The 25,761-nt window shown below is 39.1% G+C and overlaps 1 protein-coding gene across 1 annotated transcript in view; it reads right to left on the reverse strand.

The window, feature by feature from the left end:
* Positions 1-25,761, reverse strand: part of TMEM241 (transmembrane protein 241) — a 162,635-nt gene that overhangs the window by 108,073 nt on the left and 28,801 nt on the right. The window contains exons 4-6 of the mRNA XM_036769346.1: positions 16,577-16,658; positions 2,797-2,874; positions 320-345 (exon numbers count right to left, since the gene is read on the reverse strand). Coding sequence (XP_036625241.1) covers positions 320-345; positions 2,797-2,874; positions 16,577-16,658 — 186 coding nt within the window. The remainder of the gene's footprint in view (positions 1-319; positions 346-2,796; positions 2,875-16,576; positions 16,659-25,761) is intronic.

The following is a 25,761-nucleotide window of genomic DNA, read 5'->3' on the forward strand; positions in this document are numbered from 1 at the left end:
AACACCTAGCTGCCCCCTATTTCATAACAGTTCATTATTAAATGTTCGAGTAGCAATAGCTAAAATCTGGCACAAGGATTCTCCCACCCCCACCTCTGCTCACTCCCAGGAAGAATTATCTAATAAATCTTTGGAGGAAAAAACAATAAAATAATAAAATTACATGAACAATGCCAAAGACAATATGATTTCTATATGTAAAATGCCAGCATTCATAATTCATTAATGCCTCTGTTCTAGTGTGACAAATACAAATATTTACTCTGGATCAAAATGAACACGAATGTCTAGTTTTAGGCTCAGAGACTTCTTGACTTACCTCCAGATTTTTGCAGGAGATGTAAGCTGGATGAAAATAAAAAGATGAGGATCAAAACTCACATCTTCAAAAATAATCATGAAAGGAGGCGGATTTAAAATACATTAATAGGGGAGGCTTGAAACCTTATAATACAATGAAATTTTGTGATGCTCCTGAATGGGCAGAAGAGTGAGTCAGATCTTCGGGGGTAAGCCACTTCAACAAAATCTTCCTGAGTTTACAGATCAAGGGGGTTTTTGTTTTGTTTTTAACATTAGCTATGGAATCCACATAACATCTGTATTTCTGTGTTTCTATCCAGGTGAAGCAGTTAGTCATTCAGTCAACAAGCACCTATTAAGCCTTTACTGTGTGTTAGGCACTGCGCTAAGTGCTGGGGATACAAAGAAAAGAAAAAACCAACGACCACCTCCATTCCCTGCCCTAAAGGAGTTCACAGTCTAATGGAAAACAACATGCAAATCAGTATGGACAAACTACCTACATATAGGATAAAATGAAGATAATCAGTAGAGAGAAGGCATTAAGGCTGATCAGAAAAGCTTCCTTGTAGAAGGTGGGATTTTAGCTGGGACTTGGAGGAAGACAAGGAAGCCAGGAGGTGGAGATGAGGAGGGAGAGCATTCCAGGCATGGGGGACAGCCAGAGAAAATGCCAAGAGCCATGAGGTGGAGTGTCTTGTGCAAGGAATAGCCATGAGGCTAGTGTCACTGGATCACAGAGCATGTGGAAGAAAATACAGTAGAAGACTAGAAAGGTGGAAGGGGGGGTCAAAATATGAAGGACTTTGAAATCCAAACAAAGGATTTTGTATCTGATCCGAAAGGAAATAGGAAACCAGTGCAGCTTATTAAATAGGAAGGTGATGTGGTCTGACTGAGTTTTAGGAAGATCCCTTTGATAGCTAAATGGAGAATGGATACAATGAAAAATGCAACCAATATTTCAAAGTCCTACACATTCAGAAGGAAACACTAGGAAGGAAACAAATTAAAATATGTTCGATTTATAATCCAAATAAATTCTCATTGAAATTGAACTCTCATATTCTCATTGAAAAAAATCCTCTAAAAGATTAATTGTTTAGAATAGTGTAGCATGAATCTTTCATTGGCTATAATGATTACCTTAAGATTTCACATGAAACTAAAAACAATTAGTTTTAGTGGTTTGTTGTGGATTGGGGGTAGGAGGAGGGCCTTATAAATTTCACTCTCCCTTAAAAAAAAAAAAACTTTGATTTTATCATTGCAAGGAATCCCACCTTCTACAAGAAGCCTTTTCTGATCATCCTTAATTCCCTCTATTGAGCCTACGCCCTTGCTGACCAGACCAAGCACACCTATTACTTGTCACTGCCATCTGGTGGCAGTATATCCAAATTGCAGGGACAGGTCTTGAGAGGTGAAGAAACAAATCTATCAATGAAATGGGAAAATTACATCACAGAGGTGATACCTTTGGGACAATCTACAATATATAGCTATTAAGGTAAAGCTATTTATTAGGCTATAATTATCTAATAACTTCCCCATGAGTATAACACATCCAACACTTGAATAGTTTGTTTAAAAGGGGAAAGATGCAGGGCTCTGATCTCCATTTTGGCTGTGAACTTAAGATATTCAGGAGTTACACACTCACCTAGAAGTAATATGTCTGTGTTTTCAGGACATGATTTAGTAAATTTAATCTTTTAAGACACTAAAATTAACCCAATGACAAAATGTTCTTTCAATTTCCAGAAGTGAACCCTTTGCTTTCAGATAATCTTTTGACCAGATAACTTCGGCAATAAAATGATGGTGAGTGGGTAAAAGAATTAGCTTTGTTGCTATACAGGAAATAACTTATAAATGACCTACTTGTCCCCTTTGCACAGATGGCAAGTTAGGTAGGGAAGTAGATCAATTAATTCCTTCAAGTTAAATGGTACTTCAGTATCCTAAAAAAAGGTATACGCCTCTTCCAAAGCCAAACTTATACCCAGTGAAGGAATGACATACATACCCAGAGAGACAATGATCATCACAAAACTTCAATCTTCAAGCTATGTCATGTGTAAAGTAAATAGACTGATCTCACAAATGACTACACTACTTTATAGTCACACTTTGACACTTGTGTACATGCAAATATAAACATAGTATTCTCTTAAATTGGTATCAACTTTTTTAATAAAGTTAAATTATAAAAAGAACTAATAAGAATAGCTAAATAAGAATGGTGGGAAAGAGAGGAGAAACCAGGCCAAACCCTCTCTGTATTTCTGTGTTTTTTATTCCAATGAAACTATCATTTCCCAAAAGGTCAAAAACTTGATCCTTGAAATGGAGAATGTTGACTAGTGGGTTATAAGGCAGAACTTACTAAACCCAAGGCATGGAATTCAACTGCATTCCCAATTGGGCATTATAAACCTCTTCCCTCTCTAAAGGAGAGCAGGGGGCATTTCCCACTGCACAATTAGTTACCTCTTTTGAAATGCACTTCTGGTACAGACAGACAATAACTTCTGATGCATTATGCAATGTGAAGAACACAGGAATGGACTGAAAGAAAAGCAGGAAAGTGACCATCAGAAATCAGTACATTTCCCAGCAATGTTCCTAGCATAAGGGATTGATTTTTATTTTTAAAAAAAGTCAACAAGTAAAACAAAAATGTAGGATCTTCTATCACAGCAGCATATACACACTTTTGTTTATTTTGTTCATGACAAGACATCATAAGCCTTTATTTATGATGGGGGCTTTCTCCCCAGCTGGCAAGGAAAACACCCCAGTCATATATTATTCTTCAAATTGGAGTTACCAAAAGCTCCCAGGTTCACCTCCTTTTCCTTCTAAAGCTACTTTGCGGAGATTATTATTTACAGACACTCTGAAACTCAAAAGCCCATGAAGATTATGTAGATACTGCCATTGATGTCAATTTCCTAAAGCATTTCAGGGAAGAAAGGATACTAGAGTCTATGTCAGAATAATCCCTAGGTTTAAATCCTGGCTCTTTGAACAAATCACCTCACTTATTAAGCATTTTTTTTATTCAGGCCTGTGATGCCATTGGTATGTGAAACTTCCAGAATGGAAACTGCTTCCACCAAAGCAGATCAATAACTCATTTGTAATTTATGGTCTTGGGAAGATGCTCAAGACACTGACAGTTTAAGTGATTTGCCCCAGGTCACGTACCCAGTGTGTGTGTCAAAGGCAAAACTCAAATCCTAACACAAAGGCCAGCTTTCTGTCCACCGTGCTCTCTCTCTTCTGAGCTTTGGTTAATAATGAATAAAACTAAATCTTTCTTTCACTGGTTTATCTATGTCAAAGTCAGCTGCACAGCTGAATGTGCAGTTGGAAGTCAAAGCTTTCAACCTATTAAAAATAGCACTAAACAGAAAATTACTTTAAGAAAAAAAACTAAAATACAATTATAATTCTTATTAGTTGATGTTCTTACAGAAAACAAGTCAGGAAAACATTCAGTCCGTAGTCCAGGTTAAGGAATAACTTGAACTCAGGCATCCCATCCCTCATTCCCATTCCTAAATATCTTCCTTTAGTTTTAAGCACTCTATCTAATATTCCTATGCCTCAATTCACTAGCCATGTGACCAGAGATCCTGCCCCAGTGTTTATGTCAGAGACCTACTAGACAGTTTGGCTGGGAGGTAAAAGGAATTCTAGTCATGTAATGTCAGGATGGGGATACAGGAAGAATCGATTCCCATCCCCTTTTCACTAAAGTAAAACTCTATCAAAGTAAGGGAGAAAATCTGCCTCAAGAAAGGCGATGAACAGATGATAGAGGGGTAAAAATCAAGGTCCCCTGACCTATTTCTAGGACCAAGCCACACTGAAATCTCCTTATACTATTTTTGCTGCTCTGTTAGGAACAAGTAAAACAACCAATAAACATTTACTAAGTGCCTACTATTTGCCAGAAACCGTGCTAAGCACTGAGGATACAAAAAAAACCTGCCAAAGACAGTCCCTGCTGACGAAAAAGTACCATAGACAATGAAGTGATAAAAAAAATGTTTACAGTAAGTGTCTCTGATAAACGCTTCTTTTCTCAAATATATATGGAACTGAGCCAAATTTATAAAAGTAAGAGCTATTCTCCAATTGATAAATTGTTAAGGCATATGAACTGGCAGTTTTCAGAGGAAAAAATCAAAGTTATCTATATTCATATGAAAAAACACTCTAAATCACTATTGATTAGAGAAATGCAAATTAAGACAACTCTGAGATTCCATCTCAACCTATCAGAAAAGACAAATTCTGAAAGAGATGAGAGAAAATAGTTTCACTAATAAACTGTTGGTAGAGTTATGACCTGGCCTAATCATTCTGGAGAACAATTTGAAACTATGCCCAACGGGCTATAAAACTAACCGAGCTATAAAACTGACCTAGCAATACCACGACTAAGTCTGTATCTCAAAGATGAAAAAGGAAAAGAACCTACATGTACAAAAATATTTATAGCAACTCTTTTTTGTGCTGGCAAAGAATTGGAGATTGAGGGGATGCTCATGAATTGGATAGTGACTGAACAAGTTGTAGCACATAACTGTGATGAAGTACTACTGTGCTATACTATAAGAAATGACAAGGGGGATGGTTTCAGAAAAACATGGAAACCGTATGAACTGATGCAAAGTGAAATGAGAAGAATCAGAAGATCATTGTACACCGTAACAGCAACATTGTAACAATGATCAACTGTGAAAGACTTTGCTACTCTGATCAATACAATGATGCCAGATGATTCAAAGACTCATGATGAAAAATGCTATCCACCTCCAGAGAAAGGACTGATGAACTCTGAGCACAAGTTGAAGTATAGTTTTCTCACTATTTTTCTGGCTTTTTATTTTGCAATGTAGAATACGGAAATAAGTTTTGCATGATTTCACATGTATAATTGATAGCATATTGCTTGCTTTCTCAGTGGGTGGGGGAGAAGGGTATCTAATCTATAAATCTCTATCTTCCTCACAGGAATAGTATAAGAAACTCTATCAAAAGCTTTTGCTAACTTGGAATTATACATATAAAGCAACGAAAAGGTTCGTATCTTTTGACCCAGAAATGCCACTGCGAGGTATACATCCTATTGACCAAAAGAAGGGGATCACATACATCAAGTATCTATAAGATCACTTTTTCTGGCAGCAAAGAATTGGAACCAAAGTGATACTCATCAATCAGGGTGACTAAACAAATTGTGTTTCATAAATGTAATGAGATACTGTGCTGTTATTAAGAAATGATGAATATAGAGAAGCATATATGAACTGATACAAAATGAATCAATAAAACAATAAAAACCAATATTACAATAATGCAAATAGAAAGGGCAGCAGCTACAAACAACTGAAAATTAATGTTGCAAAATTACCAAGAACATTTTAAGCCATGGCCAATGTGCTGATTTGTTGATGCTGTTGTTTACTAATTATTTGTTACAAGAGGAGTCTACAGGGAGGTAGTATAGGAAAGGATAAAAAAGGACACCAATACAACATTAAAAATACACAGAAAAAAATAAAAGCAAGTTCAGTAGGGGACAGACACAAGCAGGGCAATTTTATTACTATCTTGTTAAATTTAATATACACTTTAATATACTATGTAATATAATTTTATGAGTTCACATACAGCCCTCTTTTTTGCTCTTTGCATAATGAAATGTGTTTTTTGCTAATTCTTAAATTAATAATTAAAAAAGAGAAGAAAAAAAATCATACGATAAAAAATGAAGATTGCAAAATTAAAGAGAACAAGGTTTGGCCCCAAAGAAAAAAACAGGAGAAAACACATTCTCCCACTCCTTTGCAGAAGTCAGGAGTCCATAGGTATGGAACACGGAATATATTAGGTTTTTTATATTGATCAGTTTTGACGAATTTTTTTCTTCTTCTTTCTCTTTTTCTTTGTTAATATGAACTGCTCCCTGGGAAGAGGAAGTTATACAGCGAGAAATCTAGATGATGTAAAAGCAAAAGATATTATAAAAATAGATAGAACTCTATCTTTAAAAAAAAGCTTTGCCAAAATCTAGGTGAGCTATACCCAAAGCATTCCTTTCATCTACTACTTTAGCAGTCCAATCAAAAAAGGAAAGGAGGTTAGCCTGGTATGACCTATTCTTGATCAATCTGTGCTGCTTCTTTGTAATCACTGCTTCCCTTTCTAGAAACTCACTAGCAAACTCTTCAATGCCTTGTTCTATAATTTTCACAGAAATTGAATTTAAGCTCATTGGCCAATAGTTTTCAGATTCTGTTCTCTTCCTCCTTTTTTTCTGAAAATGAGGACATTTTCCCTTCTTCAATCTTATGCTACTTCTTCTGTTCTCAATGATCACATCTACCTATTTCAGGATTTGATGATGTAGTTCATCTGGGACAACGGATCTGCATTTACCAATGGAAGCTTACTATCCTACGACCTCTCCTTATTTATCTCGAGTATCACCTCCTCGTTAGTCAATTTTGTCCTACCATTTCCAGTACAAAAGTCCTGGAATGAAATGAGATTTGAGCATCTCTGTCTTTCTGTCTCTCTGACTCTGTCTCTCTCTCTCTCTCCCTCTCATCAATGACCTGGAAAGTAAGGGGTTGCACATCAACTGGGGAATAACTCAAGAGACTATAAAAGAAATGATGAAAAAGACATTTTCAGAGGAACCTGAGAAGGCTTAAGTGAACTGGCACAGAATAAAGTAAGCAAGAGCTGAACAATTTACACTAGGAGATCAAAATTATAAAAATGACCAATCCTGAAAGACTTAATGCTCCACAATGATTCCAGAGGATGGATGATGAACAATGCTACCCACCCCCTGACAGAGAGGCAATGGACTCAAGATGTTCAATGAGAGCTACGGTCTTGGAAATGGCCAATATCCAAATTTGTTTTGCTTTGACTGTACTTTTTGGTTACAGGAGGGTTTTTTTCTTTTCTTTTATTTTTCAATGGGAAGTAGGGAAAGGTGGGAGAAAAAATGTGTAACAACTGAAAAATTTAATCACAAAATATAAAAATGAAAAGTCAAAGAATTGAACAGTTCTTCCTTCTCTCTGGTGTTATCATCCTCCTATTTACTCTAAGTAAAAGCCCCATCTAGTTTAGTCCTTCTTTAATGCTCCTCTTTCTTCTAATATGACTAAAACAAACAGAAAAGCCCTTTCTGTGGTCCCTTAGCTTCCCTTGCAAGCTTCAGCTCATTCTGAGTTTTAGCATTCCTGACATTATTTTTACATGACATTACCACACTCATATTCATTGTCTGTTATCTGGCCTTGTTTCTATTTTCTGTTCATTTCTTTTTCAAATGTAAGTTGTATGTTTAGTTCCCCAAGCATCTAAATTGGTCTCTTCAGACAAATATGACTTTCCTTCCTTATTGGAAATTGTTTTCATTTAAATCTTCAGGAAAAAAAAGTCCTTCATTTGTGAGTATGCCCTGCTCCTTGGCTAGCTTCACCTAAAGTATTTCATTTCATGGGATCCTACCTATCTTTTCTCCGAACCCTTTGAAATCTGCTTTCCCCAAATCTAGGCTTCACATCAGACTATGTCCAAATTTCTAATTGTTCTCTATGACAGGTTCCATGATAGAGTGGTTACTTTCCCCCCACTTCTACCCACCAGAGTACCCACCATTTCCACCCCCAGCAATCAGCATCAGATCCAGAATAAAACTGCCCTTACTGAATCTTCCACCTCTTGAAGGATGAAATTATCAATAAAGCAAATAAAGAAATTATTGGTCATCTTATTTGTGGGAGGAAGCATGTCTCTGTGCTGGGCCTATGATGTTTCCCAAACTCTTTGTCCATTTCCTCTTTCAGTCCAAATAAATATTAAGTATATTCCAATGACAAAATCACTTCTGTTTCTGCCTCGTTTGACTTTTACCCCAATAATCTCTGTCATATTTCACCATCTCTGGTTCCTGGATTTCATGATTCTTTATTTTTGTAATTATCCCCATTTCACAGTTGAGGAAACTGAGTCTCACTGAGCTATAACTTACTTGTCCAAAGTCACACTCCTAGAAAGTTGGAGAGTTAAGACTTTCAAAATCTAACTCTACATCCTCTGCATATTCCATTTGTTGGGGATGTTGTAACAAAAGCAATTCTTAGTCAAATATGGGTTGGACCAGACAGTTCCTGAGGTCCCTTCCAAGTCTGAGGTTCTGGGGGCAGCTAGGTGGCTCAGAGAATAGAGCACCAACCCTGGAGTCAGGAGGACCTGAGTTCAAATCCGGCCTCAGATGCCTGACATACTTACTAGCTGTATGACCTTGGGCAAGTCACTTAACCCCAATTGCCCTGCCTTCCCCCCTCCAGAAAAAAAAAGTCTGAGGTTCTGTGCCAATGGTCTCAACTATCTTTTCCTTCCCCTAGTCCTTAATAAAATTAAAATTCAACACAAATCTAATTTTAATAATTACTTGCTACCATTTTCTAAAGGTTGTATTCAACACTTTTATAAAGTGTAAGAAGATAGTTAAGAAGCCAGCTGTTTTCTTGAGTACTTCACTGAGAAGGAAAGTACAGCTGACTATGTAAAAACAACCTTAATTCCACAGCTGGACCCTGACTGCATGCCGCCACGCCGCTCCCCCTCACTCCACCAAACAATTTCAACTAGAACCTTCTGTTAGAAGCATCTTGAGCCCTGCACCACACCACCTCCACAGGAGAAACACTATAGAAAATAACAGTCAAGAGAATTTAACACCAAAATTTACATACTTATCCTCTGTGGAGCCAACTTGCATTATGTAGTATTAGTTTCAGGAGCCATTTAAAAAAATGTGCCCTGGAGCCAAAACCAGCTCATTTAGCAAGCTAAGTTAACTAACTCCACATGGGTTTCATCCTTTCTGTGGATTCTCACACACATACCCCACCTTCATTTATTGAATGAGTTTAGTGCTAGAGCCTGTGAAAGAGAGGGGGAGAGGGAGGAGAGGAGACACAGACAGAATGTGATATGAAGCCAGGACAACAGAATCAAAGGATAAGTGGAGTAGCCAACCTTCCTGTTGACAGGCCTTCATGCAGACTTGCAATACCCTGCTAAGTCCTGACCTTATCTTCCTGAAGTAGAAAAACCCTCTGGTGTGGGTAGCCAAAGTTATGATGATATCACCTGATATCTGTACAAACGGGAGACTGAGCTCTGATCATCAACCTGCTCAAATTCAGAAGAGGAAGTGAAGAATACAATGCCCCAAGCTAAATCCTTGAAGAAGAACCATCAGGCCTAGAAGAATTAAGGTTCTAGGAAGGAAAAAAATGTCAGTTGGATCTGGATAAGCAACAACTCTTGGATCTATGTCCCCATGAAAGCAGTGCCACACTTCCTCCTGCAAGCTGCCTGAGTAAGCATCATCTCTGTGAGCTTATTAAGTACAGGAAGGTGGGGAAGCATTACTCCAAGTAGCTGGAGAGTGAATTGAAATCTTTTCTCTCCTCCAACAATCCTAACTGTTGCATCACCCATTTGTGGTTTACAGGCAGCAGAGGGACTTTAGGGACACAGAAGCAAATTATTGGTATAAAGTAGATCTGGCCCCAAGAGCCAGAGGTCTAGACAAAGGAGCAAGTTAGAGTGCCTCTCTTTATTACATAAGCCCAGACATTCCAACAACCAATAACATTGCTATAATAACAATTCCTTTAACTAATGATGCAAGTAAGTCAGTTGTGAATTTTGAAGAGAGAAAATCTGGTAAATACCACTCAGAAAAATACATTTGTAAATTTATTAATTCAATTCTGTCCCATGTGTTTCTGCTCTGGTGTAGCTATATGAGAGCAAGGTTTCAAGGCCTTGTCAGTCAATCAATAAGCATTTATTAAGCACTCACTACGTGCACTGTGAAATGGCTGCACCCCATTGGGAAGCTGTCAAACACACACTGGCACACCCATAGGTAGAGAATACTCCTTTCATGATCTCTCTCTAATGCTTTGAATGAACTGGCCAATCATGGCAATAGCCATTTTCAAGCCAACCAAAGCTCTATGCCTGATGATACCTATCCATTCGTTTTAATTATCGTTTTTAAAAAAATCAGAAAAACCCAAGAAGATGCTAGATTATGCTATCTGTGTAGTAAACAAACAAAGGTCTTGCTTGTTTTTTAAAAATAGGGTTTCTTTCTCTTCAATGAGCTACAACAGCATAGAAAGAGACTGAATTGATACAGCTGGGCTTTGTGCGGCTACCCTCAGAGTGGATTCTGTGTCACAGCCTGAAGTTCTAGTGATTGGGATCTGAATGAGTACAAGTCTGAGAGTCAGGAGACCTGGGTTTTAGTCCAAGCTAATCGTTTTGGTCACCTTAGATAATCTGCTTAATTTTTTTGAACATTCTGTACTTCAGGAAAGAGTATATTTGTAATATGATCAACCTCATCACTTGTTTTAAGGATCAAATGACATGTTGCTTTGAAAAAAAACACATTTAAAGTGCTGGAAAAATCTAATTTAACACTCTGCTTACCATCATCACCATCGCTGCTGACATTTATAGAGTACAAAGGGCGCAAAGTGCTTTATCGTACATTCTCACTTGAGCTTCAAAACAACTCTGCAAGGCAGTACTATGGGAATCATTATCGAGGAAATTGAAGTTCAGAGACATTAAGTGATTTGCCCATGGTCACCAAGATGAAACATCTGATACAGGATTTGAACCCACGTCTTCTCGTCTCAAAGTCTTACACTCTAATTCACTCTGCCATGCTGTCTCCATCCACAACACAGTTGTAGAGTCAAAAGAAGAAGAAGAAAGCCTCTGAACAAATAAATAGTTGTAATAAAATCTGTACACTTTACAAGGTAGCAAAAGTAGAGAAGCTTTCACGCCAGACAATTGTGCGTGAATAAGATTTCATATAATAATGAAAACTACAATATGTAGAGTTCTAGTATTTGAAAAGCACTTTACAAATACTATCTCATCTTATCCTCACAACTCTGGGGTATAGGTGATATTCTCATCTTTATTTTAGAGTTGAGGAAACTGAAGCTAAGAGGGGGTAAGTGCCTTTGATCAATTCATCAGTAATCAATGAATAAACATTTATTGAGCGTCCACTATGTGCCAGGCACCATGCTTGCCCAGGGACACCCAGTTAGTAAGCACGAGAAGCCAGATTTGAACAATGACAACATCAAGAGGGGCCAAAAGACATCCAGTGCTCAAGCTATTTTGGGCCCAGAATAAACTGGTATGATTGATCAAACATCCTATTCTTTGATTTTACCCAGTATAAATCTGTACCTCCCTCCCTGCCAAAAACAAAACCAAACCTATTAAAACTAAATTCATGAGTCAGAAAAATACATGTCTATTTTAACTGTGAAGTTACATTTTATATTGCTTACTCTTTTTCTAGTTTTCCATTTTGTGCTACCTGTTCTTAATTTGGTTTGCCAATTAATAAAACAGTTATACATTCCGAAAGTTTGACCATAGCTGTATGTTAAAACTCTGGATGCCTTTACCATAGAAACAATGTTAGGTTCCCAGGCTAGACCACTAGATTACTAAAATCAAAGTGTTGTGGTACTAAATCACTAATAGTTCTCTGAATCTTGGGGACAAATGGTCCTAGGGTTTAAGAAGGAAAAAAGGAGCGTTTTCTTAATTTCCTATGTGACAGGTTTACCTAAACCCTTAACACTTAGATATCCCACTCAGGCATGCCCTACACCCTACTAAAGTGCTCCATACATCAAAATTATCTATTTTATTCCCCTCGGGGGAAAAATAGCTAACTGTTAGCAGGACTCAGTTATGGTTTCATAAATACAAAGACATCTTCTGCTCCAGGTGAGGAAGCTCCCTCTGCTAATGTATAACAGCAACTGTTCTGAGAGTTATAGTTTAGAAATGTGCTTGGGGTGGGGAGGTGGGTGATATGCAAGGGAAGGGGGGAAGGAACGGGCAGGGAGGGTAAGGGTACTGTGCCAGGCTAAGAGACTTTTTCAGAGTCACACAGACCGGCTGTTGTTATTGTTGCTTGTCCTTCATTCCCGAAGAGGACCATGATGTCAGGAAGATGATGCTGTGACTTGCAAGTGAACTGGATTTAAGGGAAGGAGAGCTGTGCAGGGTCACCAGTCTCATTCTCTCCTCTGGAGCCATCTGGGTCCAGTGCCAAGATATAACTCAGGACAACTATAGGAGATGGCCCCCTACACAGACAGTATGGATGTGTGAGAAGTATCATCTGAACTCAGGTCTCGGTCACTCAGAAGACAGACCTTTAGCCATTACACTAAGATCTGTGAATTAACTTGCTTGACAAGACCTATAAGGCAGGGTAGTATGATTAGATAATCTGGTATCAGATTAGATAGGCTTGAGGTCAAGTCACTCTCCTCAGGCACATAATTTCTGGGTGACCTTGTACAATCTCTTAACTTCTCAGTGTCTCAAGCTATTCTCTAAGACCATTGTTGCAAAGAATGCGCCAATTTGCTTTGGTAGAGGGAATTTTCTCACTGGGAGTTCCCTAAATCCATGGCCAGAACTGATTCATACCTAAGCATTTTTTATATTTTTATTTTTTTAAAGAGGATATTTGTCAACCTATAAGAATATCTAATAGGTAGAAATTCAGGTTTAGTAAGAAAAAAAAGTGAAAAAATCAGACACTTATAGGAGAAGATGCTGTTTTGTGAGAAGGTACCCTGGTTTAGTAAGAAAAAAAAGTGAAAAAATCAGACACTTATAGGAGAAGATGCTGTTTTGTGAGAAGGTACCCTGGCTCCTCCCCACCCTGGCCTTGCCTGGGAATCTAGACCCTAAGATCAGTTGCATTATGCTAGATTTGCCTTCTCCAGGAACACCTTATTTCTGATTTCTGCTTATAGATTCTCAGAATCTCCCCAAGACTCACATTTTTTCATGAGAGCCTCAATGTCAAAGGTCACAGATGAGAGTAAGATATAAGGTAGGGTAGGACATGTATGTCTACATGCGAGTCACTGATAATCAGGTGTTTAAAAGCCAGGGATTGTCTCTTTATACTATACTATCTAGATTGTATTAGTTAGTCCATGCTTAGCTTTTTTGGTTGTTTTTCCTAACAAACCAACATGACATTTTACAAATAGATCAATTCACTGCGATACCTCCTATCTGTCTTCAAAGGGAATACAAGGAAGGACCGTTTTTTGACAGAGAAAGAATACACAATTAGTTTAGACCACAAACCTGGACTTTGAAAATGGATGAACTGGAAAACATAGATTATGGCTCAGGATGGGTACATCTTATTTGAGAGAAACAGGATAGATTTTTTTAAGTGGGATGAGATAGTGAAGGGGTAGAACAGAATAGCAGATGGAAATATATTCATGTGAGGAAATCCAGAAACCAGAAGAAGTACAGTGGACAGCAAGTAGGCAAAGATCAACAGAGGCAGAAACAGATGTAATATTGTCATCTGAGTAGACAGACCACCCTGATGGAAAAAAGAAACAATGAGAAGCTCAGAAACAGATCACAAACTTGACACAAAGGCATGACATAATAGTGATGGAGGACTTCTGACTGTCCAGACAACTGCTGGAGCCTTCTCTCTCTGCCTAAAGCCAAGTAGTTAATAACTTCTCAATTTGCCTCTGTGATCATTTCATCCTTGAAATGACCTATTTTGTCAATGTTTTCCAGTTCCCAATCTGGGGTTCAGCAGCCTTGATCCATCCTCCAAGACCATCACTGTTTTCCAGTCTTTTCTTCAGTATAGGGTTACTCTCTGAGCTTATTTCTTTGTTCTCAAAGAGGACCATGATGACATGACTTGCAGTCAACTTTGATTTGAGTGAGGGAGGGCTGTGCAAGGTCGCCAGCCTCATGTTCTCCTCCAGAGCCATCAATAATAGTAGATAGATAATAGGAAAACTATCTCCCCAGAACTGACTCTTGCTTTTTAAAGGCTGTGTGCTTCTAATCCTTTAGCCAGCTAATTGGTTGAAGTTTCCTATGTCCTCTCAGCTACCCTGATCCAATGACCAAACCCCATATTTCCATCATATTAAACTAAGAAAGACCTTCACTTTGTGGGCAGGTTATCTAGGTAGTTACTTCATACTCTAACGTCTAATCGTTTAAGAAAATTCCTAAATGCCTCCCATGACTTTGGTTTTCTGATTGTCTGTTATCCACTTAAGCATTTGTCGCATTTTCTTGCACACTGTTTTAGTATATTACTTCAGGTACTTTTTACCTTGTTTCTCATACTCAGTATTTTTAAAAAATTATATTATAAATTTCTTCAGTTTACTTATTGTCTTTTTGGGAAATTTTTAACATTTGAGAGAAAATTTACTACAATATACATTTCTATTGTCACAAGTGCAGCATAGTGGCCAGAGAACAGGCCTTAAGCATCAAGATCTGGGTTCGAGTCCCTCACCTAATACATACCGATTATGTGACCTTGGGCAAGTCCTTTAACCCAGAGCCCAAGGAAACTCTCTAAGATGAGAAGTTGCAGAGAAGATGTTCATCTGTGTTGGTAGAAAAAGTTACTCATCTTTCCACTGGCACTAGCCCTCTCTCTGTTTTCTTCCTGTTCACCTCATGGCTACCAGGATAAATATATTACTCATGTTAAAGACTCTAAATTTTATAGCAAAACTGACATCCCAAGTTAAATAATACTCTGTCCTTTCCTCATCTGTGTCCAAAGAACTTTGGAATTTGTAGTTGAGAGAGCACATCATACTGGGAAGTTTAGATTCCTCTGTGAGCTTCTCAAATTAGAAGTCGGAGATTTAGCTGCAATGGGAAACAGCATGCTCTTTTTCTCTTCTTGAGAAAGAGGCAACTCTTCGTTCAGAATACTGCTTATTCTCTTTCTAATTTGGCTTACAAACCCCACACGGGTGTTTTGTATACATCGTTTTCCACAGACATATCAAGAACGAGCTACATTTCTTCCTCAGTGGCCCCACTGAATCCTCAAACACTAGGAAGCATGTGGCTTCCTCTACTCCTCATTCAGGAAGAAAGAACTACCAATGTACAAACATGGCAGCCTGAGGCCATTTAGTGACAGAATAAAGCACTTCTCAATAATCCCAGAGTAGTTCAATAACTGATGTTAATAAGGAAGGCTCTGAGTCATGGAGAAAAGATTAAATTAGGTTCAGTATTCTCTGTTTAAGACATAGGGTCTGGACTTGTAATTAATTGCATTTGATAAGAAAAATCCCTCTTCCAATGCCAGTCAGCACCTTCTCTACAACTTAAAACTCGAAAAGCATTGCCTAGGACACTGAGAGGTTAAGACTCAGGGTCACATAGCCAGTATGTCAGAGACAGGTTCTGACCCCAGGCCTTCTTGGCTTTCAAGGCTAGCTCTCTATCCGTTATATCTTCCAACTCTTTGAAGAGAGCAAAGAAATATGTAATATACTCTAGTAAGATTTCCATTCAAAATTATTTAAATGGTAATCTTAGAAGGTAAAAGGTGTAAGCTCCCCTAATGCCTGGTAAGTGTGACATTATTGGGTTATTATTGTTATCGCTATTATTATTAAAATCAGATAAGCCAGTAGAAAGCTCATTACTACAGAGATCCCTAGCAAACTATGCAAACAAAAAAAAAAAGGATCCAAAACATGAAATACAACTTTGAGATAGGCATGTACATTCAATTTGATTTAGTCTATTCATTTAAAGGCTCTGTATGGTCATTGGAAAGGCACTTTAACCATAAATAATCAGAACCACAGAAGATCTAGTGTCTAGTCTCTCACTTTCATTTTCCATGTTAGAAAGCTAAGGACCACAAAGACAGAATGACTTCTCCAAGTTCATGATGGCACAGGTGGAAGGGGAGATCACATCTCCTGATTCCTACTCTAAGCCTTCTCCCATGAAATAGCCATTTGGTAAAAATTTAGCTTACATGATCCAAAGCCATTTTAAAGAATTAAACCTCCCTTTTTTATGCACCAAATTTAAGTTTCAAATAGACAGAACATCAAAGATATTTTCTTACACAACTAGGAGCCCTCTAAGGAATAATCTAAGAAAATTAATTAGTCATATATTTGCATCTGCATGGAGACACCATGATTTTAACTAAAACTATTTGAGTGCTATTTCAAACTAATGTTAAGAAAACCAAGTTCTTTTTCAAGAAGAGAGAATAACATATTGACCCAATGACTCTGGTTTCTTCATTACTTACCAATCTAGATAATGCCCTAGAACCTGCGTAGATTATCCCCACAAACAGCATTGAAGAAGGAAGCCATGCCAGAACCTTGGCCCTGGGGGGGAAAAATTCACAGTTCATTACCAACCAGCATGTCAATCATAAGAGGCACAACTAATTAGCAGTGGAGCCTGCAGAGAGATTACATAGGTTAAGAGTGATGATTTGACAGTAATTGACAGGTTACGTGAGATGTATTTTTGTATCCAATGAAAAATGAGTCAGGGAAAGTCCTCCCTTATGAAAGAAAGGAAGAAAGAAAGAAAGAAAGAAAGAAAAAAAGAAAGAAAGAAAGAAAGAAAGGAAGGAAGAAAGGAAGAGAGGGGGTGGGGGAAAAGGGGGAAGGAGGGGAAGAGAAGAAAGGGGGAGGGAAAGGAAGGAAGGAAAGAAGGTAGGGAAGAAAGGAGAGAAAGACAGATAAAGGAAGGAAGGAAGAAAAAAGAAAAAGAGAAAAAGAAAATTACACTCCTATTTAATTTTCCCTTTAAATTTCTGAATGATCCACTTAGCAACACTGCTTCTATGATATGAGATGGAAGCTGAGAGTATTACAAGCCAGAAGAAAGAAAAGATTTTGAATGTTAACCAGAGTCAAATGGGGTGGAGGGGAGGGGGAAGAATTCCACCCAGGGTTCTGAATTTAAAAGGTGCTGTCAAAACTCGAAGTCCTTTAGCAGTGTAGAAACAAGAGTTTAGCACCTAGTCGGCAAGGATAATTAAAATAGTAAGGATTAGACAGTGGAATGGGGTGGGGTGAGCTCCCTCCTTGCCCCACCTCTGCTCCTTTCCCTACAAGGGTCCCCCTTCACAGCAGGGTCCCCAGCAGCCCTCAATTTTAAGTGAGAGTGCCTTCCATACCATCTGCCCCAGGAATGGTTTGTGGCATGTTGTAAAGAAGGAAACAAGCATTTATATAGCACTTACTGCGTGCCAGACACTGTACTATACTTCACAAATATTATCTCATTTGATATTCACAACAGCTCCGGCGGGCTGGTACGATTATTTTCCCCATTTTACAGTTAAGGAAACTGAGGCAAAGTGTAAGTAACTTGTCCAGAGTCACACAGCTAGTAAATGTCTGAGGCCAAATTTGAACTCAGGTCTTCGTGACACCAGGCACAATGCTCAATCCACTGCACCCCCCGCTGCCTCTAGGTGGACTTTGGGGGAACAGTGTAGTTAAATGGAAAGAACGTTCACTGGCTCCGGAGTCAGAAACCCTGAGCTCCAATCTTACCCCTGAATCTTAATAATACCTTGATAATACCAGTAGGTCGTCTTAACTACCTTATCTATAAAATAAACAGGATGGAGCAGATGTCCTCTAAGATCTCTTCCAACTATAGTTCTGAGATTATTCTGGGAGCAAAAACTCCTAGCTACAGCTCTGCAAATAAGTGAGCTATTCTTCATCTCTCCAATAGGTTAAAAATAAAAGCCACAGACTGGTGCCAAACTGTTAAAAAAAAAAAATGACCAATTGTTGTTCGTTCCTTCGGTTTGACTAAGAAAGCTTCTTTTGACGAATGTACCCGACAGCTCCACCCAACCAAAGCAATAGGAATGATTTCCTCACAAGACAGGAGCCAAATGAAGAGTGATGAAAAGCCATCTCTACAGCCTCACAATGGCTGCTTAAACCATTAATCTGACATTTCCTGTACACCCAGTTTCTGGGAATCTTCAAGGACGAAGCAGAAATTTTCTTTGATTCAATTACAGCACTACTAGGAACGGCCTTTTCAGTGTGATTTACAGCTTGTAACATGGGATAGTCTTGTCCCAAACAAGAAAAGCACTGCTTTTCCCCCCGGACAGTCCAGGGTACAGGCTACTGATGCTACATCTCGCCGATGCCTGTCACTTATAAAAGGGTTGCCATCTAGTGATTGAAACTCCTACTTATTTTAACAACCGACACAAACAAATGAAGCTATTCCAGCAAAAGGCATTCATTTCAGGTAATCCCACGCCGAGTGTCAGTTATCGGAAATTGCCCAACGTGAGTAGCACTTGCCCACAAGTAAGCTCTTCAAAGGTCTGGAGTGCATGTGCAGACACATCATCACTCACGCCCCCATACAGGATCATACCTGCCTTTGTTCCAGTTGCTGAACCCTGAAAGATAGACAGTTCTTTGCCTGCTGCAAGACAAAATTAAAACACAAATCATCTGTGAAAGATTCCCTGGAGTAAAGAGCTGTCTGAAATCTAAACCCCAAGGCAAACATAGTGGGGAAAACAGAATCTTGTTTTGGGGCCAAAACCTTTTCTAACATTTCAAGAAGGGTCAGCCTGTTGCTAAATTTCTTCCAGGAAAAGGCTTCAGCATTAAGTGTCTCTGGTTCTAGCTGACATGGGGTACTGCAGATAGGATCCAAGCTTGAAACAGAAACAGCCGAGTGTGGTGTTGTGGTAGGAAGGAAAGAACATAGACATCGACATCGAGAACAGATCAGCTCCTTTAAGGAAGGTCCTTGGTATGAAAGGTCAATGAGGTTGCAAATATTTGTTCTTGATTCCCTCTTGTGAAATAAATAAAGCAAACTCCTGGTGGCTTGGATATTCAAAGAGACACCAATAAGGCTGAAAAGTCGGTAGAACTGAAGGAAAAAAAACACCACTGGGGAACATCTCTATTTATCCTTCTACTCCAAAAACAATTTTAAAAAAACTAGAGGAAAGAAACAAAATAAAAACAAGATTCATGGCTTAAACCAAAAAGATTCTGGCAAACTGCTAAAGCATTTGTTGCTTTGCATTAGACACACACAACCCCCTAAAGCAGAAAAGATAATTTATCTCTGCATGTGCCACTGACCATAGAGACACTCTGGGAGCTAGTACCTGGGTTGCTGTAAGGGCAATGATGGATATCGACACGACTAAGCTATCTCCAACAAAATCTGAAAATCATTAGAAACACAAAGTTAGAGTTGGAAGGGAAGTCAGAGGTTTCATCCAAGCAGTACTTAACAGGAATGCACTGTTCCACAACCCCAAGTGGTCATCCAGTCTCCACCTAGAGACCTTCAATGAGGAAGAAGCTACTACTTTCTGAGGCATCCCTCTCTACTGTGACACAGCCCTCATTGCAAGGGAAATGTTTCTCCTTACATTCAATATATTTAATCTACCTCTCCAAAACTTCCACCCATTTTTTCTAGTGTCACCCACTGGGGTCAAGCAGGAAAAGTATAAAGCCTTTTCTACATAACAGGCATTCAAATATTCGAAGGAAGCTGACAGCTTCCCTTCCCTAGACTAAACATCCCCTTTCTTTCTTATGACACAGTCTTCAAGCCTTTCATCATCTTGATTACCCCACTTCAGCCTATCAATGCTTTTCCTAAAATGCAATGCCCACAATTGACCCAGGGCATGGTACAAAAAAAAACTATCACCAGCCTCAGTCTGAGTATCATGCTTCAGTTAACATAGCCTAAGAAAGCTTCTTTGGCCACCATGTTACAGTGACTGAGCTTAAAGTCCACTAAAAATCCCAGACCCTTTTCATTTGAACTTGAAACAGAAAATTAGTCACCCTTACTTTGAATCTCACCTTTAAATGTTTTGGCATCATTGTCTTCTGCATTTGTGTCTTGAGTGTCCTTGCCACCATAACAGCTATTAAGGTGGGGTTCTTTTTTTGTTTGTTTACCCATTCTTCCAGCCAATTTCTTGACTTTGGGCTTCATTTTAGGACTGGGCTAGCACTTCTGGAGGGGAAGTCTCAGCTGGACCTGGTGCTGCTTTCTTGGGGTCCTGAGGGTTATTCCAGGATCTCAAAGACAAGCTGGGGACCTGCAAGCTTTCAATGCTCCCAAAGTCGTCTGATGGCAAATAAAGGTTGTTGCTCCCCTGGTCTGAGCTCAGCAAATTCCTGACCTGGGTTTGGATCTGAGTGATAGCAGACCACCACTGGTCAACAGTGGAGTACAGTAGACAGTAGGCAGCCTCTATCAGCTAGCTAGGAAGCTTTGTTCTTTCAGAGTGCCAGAACTGTAGGCTCCCCTTTGATCTAAGATTCCTCTCCTGGTTATTCCTTTGCAGGGTGGGCTAGATGCTGGAACTGAGTCCTCACTCTGCTCCTGGTGTTTGAGTCATACAGCTGTTGTTTGCTTCTGAAATTCTTCGTTTCTCAGTATAATGCCCAGGGCCTCCCTACCCAGGAATGCCATCCTTGGGTGCAGGCACTTTCTCAATCCACTCTGGATCTGTTACTCAGAACTCAGTAGTGGACAAAAAAGCTGCCAGTTGTCACCCATCCCACTATGGGTAGGTGGTACCCTGGTATCCTGGGTGCTGAAGTGCTCCAAACACAGCATGCTCCTGGTCTGACCCTGTCCCAAGTGTCCACAGGTCACTGTCTGACTCGCTATGCCAAGCTGGGTCGGACAAATGACTCACTGTGACTTTTACTGGATCTCCCCAACAAGATTCAAGCTGGTGCATTTTCTAGTTCAGTTTGGAGTTCTTGTGGGAGAGCTTGCTGTACTAATTTCTGCTACTCTGCCATCTTGGCTCTGTCTCCCACCCAAGGGTGCTTCTAGAGTCAATATACCAGGTATATGCTTTAAGATCAATGACAAAAAGAAAGTCCCCATATACACCAAAATATTTATAGCAGCACTTTTTTATAGTGGCAAAGAAATGGAAAACTTCCGTTTTCCTGTCTGAAAGTCCATTTCAGGTACCCATCAGGATAGGGGCCCTTCAATTGGAAAATGGCTAAAAAATACTGTGGCACATAGATATAATGGAATATTACTACGTTGCAAAAATGATGACCATGAAAAAGACAGAGAAGCAAGGAAGACTGATATGAACTAATGAAAAGTGAAGTAAGCAGAACCAGGAAAACAGTAAATACAATGATTTTTCAAGTGGAAAGAATTATAACAAAACAACCCAAACTGAATGCTGTGAAATTATAATGATCAAGCTTGGCCCCAAAGGAAAGACAGGGGAACAGCCCCTTTTTTTGCAAAGGTGGAGAACTCCAGGATAGATCACTTTTTCAATACGCTGGTTAGTTTTGCTGAATTTTTTTCTCCCTCTTTTAAAAATTCTTATTATTTATTAATGTATTATAAGAGATGCTTCTCCGGGAGGGGATGAGGGTAATAGATGCAGCAGGGAATATAGCTGATATGAAAACAAAAGATATCAGCAAATAAACTTTTTTAAGAGCTACAACAGAAAGAGTAATGGACTAGACATCAGACAAGAGCATAAATCCCAGTTCAGACACTATGTCAAGTAACCTAACCTCTCTGTAAAGTGAGGATAATCATATTTATACTGGCCATGTCATAGCTGCTGTGGGGAAGACTATAGAGTACTATATAAAAATGAGCTATTGTCACTACTATGGGCCTTCTTTTTCTCAGGAAGCCTTAAAACTCGCACTGCTCCTATCCTCTGCCCTTTCCCTTCGAGGCAGGGTCCCTGCTGGTAAATAAAATCTATACTAGATTAGGCTAGAGTAGTGGTGTCAATCTCAAATAGAAAACATGGCCACTAAACCTTACATAATGATCCCTGCAGCTGCTTTTTGACTTAGAAACCCAATAATATTACCTATGTTCTATTGTATTTTTATTTATTTTGTTAAATATTTTCCAATTACATTTTAATCTGGCTCCTGCCCAATGTTGCGGGTCACATGCAGCTACTAGCAACGTGTTTGACACCTCTGGGCTAGAGGATCAGAGGAACAGACTTTTTGAACTGGAAAGGTCCTTAGAGGTCAGCTAGGCCAATCTCCTGATTTTATAGATAATGAAATGGACTTTCAGACAGCTGAAGTTACTTGCCCAAGATAAAGTGAAGAGTAGAAATTGGAAAACCAGGTATTTTGAATCCAAATTCAGGCCTCTCTCCACTACATCATGCTGAAATGTCAACAGGATAAGAAGTATCTCTGGGCAAACAAAAAAAATATGGCCTAGGCAGAGAAATAAATCACCCTCCCACTCCTGGACATCGAGTCCTATGTAGATAACATTAGGTCAGCCAAGGAGTAATGTGGTCCATCAGAAAAGGCCTAAAGCTAAGAGTTAGGAGAACCAGGTGCTATTCCTGGCTTTGTCACTAAATGGCAGAAAGAAAAAAATACTGAGTCTGAAGACAGAAGACATGGGTTGGCCTCAATGTCTGCTGCTGACTACCTGCAGGACCTTGGACAAATCATTTAACTTCCTTCGGCCTTAATTTCCTCTCCTGTAAAATGAGGAGAGTGTTGGACTGGACGGCCTTTGAAATCATTCTAGATCAGCTAAGGGGCAGCTAAGTGGCACAGAGGACAGAGCGTTAGACCTGGAGGCAGGAAGACCTGGATTCAGATCCGGCCTCAGACACTCACTAGTTGTGTGACCATAGGCAAGACACTTAACTCTTTGCCTCAGTTTCCTCATCTGTAAAAATGAGCTGGAGAAGGAAATGGTGAGCCACTCCAGTATCTTTGCCAAGAAAACACCAAAAGGGGTCATGAAGAGTCAGACATGACTGACAAATGACTAAACATACTCTATAGCTATAATAATAAGTATCTGTGAGACCTACAGCAAATCACTTGAGTTCTTTCTGCCTCCATTTCTTCATCAACAAGATGGGGGAAATAATTTTCTCATATATGACAGCAGTTTGAGATTGCTGATTTATCTACGCCTTTGTTGAGACACTGTCGATGAAGATATCCACTTAATGAAAAATTAGGAAAATTATTGGTTGTTCAGTCATTTCGGTCATGTCCAACTCTTCATGACCCCATTTAGGGTTTTCTTGGCCAAGATAATGGAGCAGTTTGCCATTTCCTTCTCCAGCTCATTTTACAGATGAGGAAACTGAGGCAAACAGGGTTAAGTGACTTGCCCAGGGTCACACTACTAATCTCCGAGGCCAGATTTGAACTCAGGAAGATGAGTCTTGCTGACTACAGGCCCTGACTATATTCCCTGCTTTACTTATCTGCCCAAAGGAATATTATATTTTCTCTAAAATTCATAAGGGACATAACTGTGCTTTTAGTAGGTTTCTTGATAACCATCATCCTAACCTTATGTGACTGAGTACACTTCGGCAGAAGAGAGGTTTGGGCCACAAAACCTAAGACCAAAAGAATCCCTTTCTCAACCACAAACTATCAAACAAATTAAATTAAATACTTGGGAAGAAACACTTTTGCACAAATGTTGGGTGTAACCATTGGCTTAAATCACATTTTAAAAAAGTAAATTTAATCTAGTTAAAGAATGCAGAGCTTGAAGAATGCAATGCTATCAAAATTGGAAAAAAAAATTTCTCGGATAGTGCAATGGAAGTCAACTAGAAATGAGACTGATGAGTGTGTCGAATTGTATACTGAATTATTGAATATGGACTGAACCGAACATATGGCAGGTTTTTATTTAATTTTCTTTTTTTGTTATGAACTCCTTAAATATCAACACACATGAATATTTCAAAAGACAAGGAAAAACAAAGGGGATTGGATAGGGAAATTCTGTTATGTTCATTTTTTTCCATTACATACATCTTTTTTGTTGTTGTTGTTCAGCCATTCCAATTGTGTCTGACTCTCTATAACCCCATATGCGGTTTTCCTGGCAAAGATACTGGAATGGTTTGCCATTTCCTTCTCCAGCTCATTTTACAGATGAGGAAACTGAGGCAAACAGGGTCATATGACTTGCCCAAGGTGACACAGTTAGTAAGTATCTGAACTCAGGAAGATGAGTCTTCTATCCATTGAGCCATCCAGCTGCTCCCCCCCTCCATATATCTTGGGTTGTTTTATTTTGGTTTTTTGGTACAATTCCTATTTAATAGAGTAGTTCCAACACTGCCCTGGTTGCCTGTGTCTGCTTCTGAAACTCCCTCAGTTCTTTTTTTATTTTTTAAATGATTCATCACCAATCTTTTCTTCCTTTTTTTCCACTATTACCATCGCCACTCTCCCCAACTCTCCCCCACCAAAAAGAAAAAAAGAAAAAAGAAAATCATCCCTTATAATAAATAAGTATAGCCATGCAAAACAAATCCACAAAATGGTTATGTCTGAACATGCAGAGCCCAGCCTGCACCCCTTAGTCCATCACCCCTCTGCCAAAAGGTGGGAAGCATCACACAACATGAGTCTTCTGGAGTTGTGTTTGGTCATTTCATTGACCACATAACACATGATTCAGCTCACTTCACTTTGCATCAATTCATACAAGTCTTCTCAGGATTCCCTGAGACTATCCCTTTCATCAAGTCATGGTGCAATAACATTCCACTACATTTACCTCTCATAAGTTGTTCCGTCATCCCCTAATGGATAGGCAACCACATTGTTTTTAGTTCTTTGCTACCACAAAAAAAGAGCTGCTATATATGTTTTTGCACTTACGGGTCCTTTCCTTCATTTTTGATCACTTTGGGGAGCAGAAGCTTAGTAGTGGTAATGCTGTCCCATTAAAGCTGTAAGACAGACTCATTCTGGACTTCTATGGAAACCGCTCAGAATGACAAAGGATGGGGTCAACATTTCTGAAGGTATGTAATAAACAATAACCTGGGAGAAATACTACTAAGGGAAGGCCTTACATATTCCCTGCACTATTTATCAATCATGATAAACAAAAACCACTTGTAATTAAGCTGTGGGCTGGCTGCCACACATGGGTGCAAATACCGCTCAGGAAAACCCTGCACAGGGTAAAGAAAAGCCTCCATCTCCAATGGGACCCTACTTATTTTGTAGTCGGCACAGGATAGGGGTGTCTTCTGAAATCTTTTCACATAAATCCAAGAATTGAAATAGGCAATACTGCTGTCATGGATACCATGAACAGCAGGGAAAACACTGGGGGGCGGGGTGTGAAATCAAGTATTATTCAAATTTTAAAACAGTATTATTTATTAGAGGATTGTCATTATTTTTTTTAATCCCCACCTTCTCCCATATGGAAGATTATATTTTCTCCATGGATGGAGGCAAGTAAGACAACACCTGAATGTGCAAGTAATTACAGGCGTTTTACAGAGAGAAAGGAATCATCCCTTATAACTGAGACAAAAGCCTAAGGACTGATGCCAACAGGTGGGAGGTCTTGGTGAAATAAATAGATTTTTGGTTTTTTTTTCTCTTGGCTTCCTCCAGTCTCAGG

The sequence above is a fragment of the Trichosurus vulpecula genome, chromosome 1 (genome assembly GCF_011100635.1).
Source record: "Trichosurus vulpecula isolate mTriVul1 chromosome 1, mTriVul1.pri, whole genome shotgun sequence".
Lineage (NCBI taxonomy): Eukaryota > Metazoa > Chordata > Mammalia > Diprotodontia > Phalangeridae > Trichosurus > Trichosurus vulpecula.